The sequence below is a fragment of the Triticum aestivum genome, chromosome 3A, assembly GCF_018294505.1.
Source record: "Triticum aestivum cultivar Chinese Spring chromosome 3A, IWGSC CS RefSeq v2.1, whole genome shotgun sequence".
Taxonomy (NCBI): Eukaryota; Viridiplantae; Streptophyta; class Magnoliopsida; order Poales; family Poaceae; genus Triticum; species Triticum aestivum.
Window position 1 is genome coordinate 623195850 of NC_057800.1, and position 4314 is coordinate 623200163.

Here is a 4314-nt window from a genome sequence, read left to right on the forward strand (position 1 = left end):
ATCAAGAAAATTCCTAGACAATATTTAGCTAGAGGCTAACAAGCATAGGTTTTCTCAAAAAAAAATTAATTCCCTCACAAATCTCCTAGCCTAATGCAATGATGTTGCATTGACCACACATGTGGGCAATATAGCGCGATCTAACATAGAGCGTCCGTGTTGTATCCTTTTAGGTGAGACATATTGATAGCCATATGTTACAAAATGAAGGGAGGAGATGATATAGGGGCGTGGGTGGACTAGGGTCCACAATTTCACTATTTTAGGGAACCATGACCCTTTTCCCCATTAAAACTAGGCTTGCCGTGAGCTGCATTTACACCACACGCACTCTCTCTCCTTTTTCCCACACCAGATCTCCTCGCCCTCGAGTTTTTAGCCGTTTTGGCTCGCCTTCGCCGGAATTCGTCCGCTCTCGCACTCATACGAGGTAGGAATCATGGATCCACCCACTCTTTTCCTCGTCGTCCTAATCTTAGACGTGTTTGATGTGTGTTGTATTAATGACAGATTTTTGTGAAATCTGCGAAGCCGATCTGGGATATAAGTGGTTTTAAGGGAGAATACAAGTTCAATTTCTGTCAGGTGGTGAGGCGCACTTTAATTTTTGATATTATGATTCATCGATTTCATCTGTATGCTCACGCCTCGACAAGGATTTCGAGGGCTAAGGTTTGGTCGGGGAGGGGTGGGGTGGGGGATGCAGGATCTAACCCCGCATGATGAAATTGTTGTCGATTGGGAAGCAGAGTGGCTCGGCCTTCATGTTCAAGTTTTGTAAACATGTGTTTGTGAATTAGTAGGGTTAGGGGAATGAGAGACACAAGATGATGCATGTTTGTGCGGTGGTTCGGGGAAGTGCTTGGGCGGGTGGACATGCATCTTGGTATCCTCTAGCCATGATTTCCATCTGGACCCCCCTCCCACCCTTAGTGGTCCAGCATACTTTAATTTTTTTTATTATGATTCATTGATTTCATATGTGTGCTTGCCACAACAAGGATTTTGGGGGCTAAGGTTTGGTCGGGGAGGGGTGGGGTGGGAGGATGCAGGATCTGACCCCGCATGATGAAACTGTTGTCGATTTGGGAAGCAAAGTGGCCCAGTCTTCAGGTTCTAGTCTGGTAAAGGTGTGTTTGTGAATTAGTAGAGTTAGTGGAACATGAGACACAAGATGATGCATGTTTGTGCGGTGGTTGGTGGAAGTGCTAGGGCGGGCAGAAATGCATCTTGGTATCATCTAGCCATTATTTCTATCTGAACCCCCTTTGCTGACCCCCTATGGTTTTTCTAATCCTCCAATTTTCTGTTGATTTTCCACTCCTTGAAGGGACAATATGACATTTTTCTGGAACATGCAAGAGTTAGTATGACATTTTTGTAGAACACACAAGAGTCAGTATGAGATATCTCGCAAAAAAGGGTATGAGATCAGTATATGCCACAATTGTTTTAACTATATTGGTGTAGTTGTGGTCCTTAGAGGCCCACTAGTGCACGACAAATTCTGGGCCTAGATTCCCTCTAGATGATCCAGGGCTCCAAGCCAAAAAATAAAAGGTAGACATGCATTTCTCACTTTCTCCAAAAAATGCATGTCTCACTCTTTTTGCGTGTAGAATGACTTTACCTTTTGTCACCTATCTATTTTTTCCATTTTTGATGACACCAAATTTGTCACCTCTATGAATTGAAGAGCACCGTGTTGTAAGACTCCTTGTACTAATACATCCCCCGAATTAGAAACGGCGATCTTGGCAGTAGTAGGCAGTGGCAAATGGCCACACGCGGTTTACTCATATACTTGTCTCCCACGCTAATGTGCATAATGCTCAGTCGTTGGTACTGAGGCGTCTCAGTGGCAACCATCGTCGGCTAGCTATTGAATGGAACCAGCACATCCCCCGAGTTTGTCTCATATACCAGGCTTAACGCGTGGCCACGTTTGGCGCTTTGGCAGTACCCTATCTACCCAGTACGAGACGAACTATCTACTAATGTATCTATCTATCTATCTATCTATCTATCTATAGCCCACCTTTTTCATCAATGACATGAATTTAATAGCTATCTAATGCTTTAATTGATGCTTATCTCTTGCATGCTACATGCTATAAATAGGGGGAGCGGCAAAAGACTGGACCACACACCACAACCCACAAGCAAGAGTAGGTAGAGCGAGACCACAGTGGCGAGGACAGATAGGATGGCGTCAAAGATGAGCAAGGACGTGAATTTCTCCGAGGAAGAAGTCACCTCGCACCCGCGTGTTCTAGAAGGTGAGGAGCAGACGGTTGCACCGGCACGGCAGTCTTCCATCTTCCCGCCAACGTTGGACGAGCTGCAATACTCTATGTGCGAGGCAAGGCACAACTTTGGGTCCATGAACATGGACGAGTTCATGAGCAACATATGGAATGCCAAGGAGTTCCAAGCGGCGACCTATGGTGTCTTGGTGGGCATGGAGGTGGCTCCGGTGGTGGCTGTTGATGGAGGCCGAGGTGGTGAAGATGCAGGAGGAAGCAACCTAGCCCGGCAGGAGTCGTTCTCCTTGCCTCCCCCGCTATGCCGAAAGATGGTGGAGGAGGTGTGGGCTGAGATCAACAGGGAGACCCGCCCGGTGCATTCCCAGCCTCAGTCCGCGCGACCCTCGCCATTGATTCCTGTCGAACCACCGGCGGGGAATGGTGGTGGGGTTGCGGCGAACGAACAATGGGGGACGCTTGGAGAGATGACGCTAGAACAGTTTCTTGTCAAGGTTGGTGTGGTCTGGGGATCTGGCACCGGCGGCCAGGAGCCTGTGCCGGTCGGCATGGTCCATGGACAGATGAACCCTACCCCGGCCAACGGCATGTTCCAGGTGATGGGCGATGGCATGGTGTTCATCCCCAATGGGTACATAGGGATGGTCGTGGTGCCGCCACCACTACCTCCTCAAGGTGGGGTGGGTATCGTGAGCCCAGGGTCGTCGTACGGGAGGAGCACCATGACGGAGGTTGACATGATGAACTGTATGGGCGACAGAGTGATGATGGAGAACAGCGGCACACGGAAGCGCGGCGCTCCGGAGGATCAGTCCTGTGAGAGGAGCATCGAGCGCCGCCACCACCGCATGATCAAGAACCGTGAGTCAGCCACACAATCGCGTGGCTGGAAGCAGGTACTTACTTGGCTGCCAAAATTGTTGGATTTATGCAATGTCATTTCTGCAATGGTGGTAACTGGTAACAAGGTTGGCGACACTTACACTCTATGTCTTTCTTAACCGGCAGGCTTATACCAAAGAGCTTGAAGCCGAACTAAACCACCTCAAGGAGGAGAACTCTCATCTGAAAGATGAGGAGGTGCGAAGTTGCTCACCAATGAAAACCATGAGAAAATTCAGTTTTCTTAGTCTTTTCAGTTCTTACCATTACTAAACAGTTTCACTGTTTTGTTGCAGAAGACGATTTTGCTGACCAAGAAACAAATGGTATGTACATTTTCCCACCATCATGTGGCAATCCTCCTACACTCGCCATCACTTGCCAATTGCTTGTGACAATCTAAATGCTAGGTATTCAAACAGTCAATGTGTGTGTGCTGATGAAAACACCTTGTGGATGTGATCTTTTATTTCTTACAGCTAGTGGAGAAGGTGATGGAGCAGCCCAAGGAAAATGTGAACACCAAGAAGGGTGGCGCCCTGTCGCGGCGCTGCGGTAGCTGCATCTGGTGATAGGTGACCCACCATTCAGCTTCCATAGTCCTGCTGGCAGGAGGATGAGAATGAATAATGGTTACCTTTCCTTTCTAGAGCGGGGTGGTATCGTAATTTACTAGTAGTACCTAAAACCCATAAGAACCCAAATGTCTGTGTTTTTCTGGTCAAGCAAGTGAACTTCTGTTGTTGTTACTGTTTATAGGTATATAGGTTTGTCAGGAACTTCAGGCAAATGGAACAAAAGCAAGTTAGCAATATGTTTATGTGTACTAGCACTTTAATATGATGTGATGCAATGTGTGTGGTCCATTTCTGATGGGGTCATCGCCTTTGTTCTTTTCTGAAGATTTGGAGATGACACGTGAGTTGAGTTTAATCACGTAGGCACACTTTTTCACATCGGTGAAATTTCAGCCATTCAAATAGTTTTTAAATCCAGTGAAATTTGAGCTATTCAAATAAGTGGTCACATGGGATCCCATGAGACTTGACGATGGTCCCCGTTCGCAATGCTTGGGCAGTCGATTCCCTTTCCCCTCCATCGTGGCTCACTGTTTGAGGGTCCGGATAGCCTTCAGTTGCGCTTCCCGGTTGGCCAACCATGATGTCGA

At 47.5% G+C, this 4314-nt stretch overlaps 1 protein-coding gene across 2 annotated transcripts; it reads left to right on the top strand.

Moving 5' to 3' along the window:
* Positions 1–305: 305 nt before the first annotated feature.
* On the top strand, positions 306–3960 carry LOC123062670 (bZIP transcription factor ABI5 homolog). Of its 2 annotated transcripts, XM_044486296.1 has the most exons (6): positions 306–430; positions 511–585; positions 2122–3160; positions 3273–3344; positions 3443–3472; positions 3626–3960. In XM_044486296.1, the coding sequence occupies exons 3-6, from the start codon at positions 2207–2209 to the stop codon at positions 3716–3718; spliced, it is 1149 nt and encodes a 382-aa protein (XP_044342231.1). In that variant the 5' UTR covers positions 306–430; positions 511–585; positions 2122–2206; the 3' UTR covers positions 3719–3960. The 2 variants fall into 2 exon arrangements, with proteins under 2 accessions (XP_044342231.1, XP_044342232.1); XM_044486297.1 differs by lacking the exon at positions 511–585 and having other exon boundaries at positions 325–430.
* Positions 3961–4314: the final 354 nt, after the last annotated feature.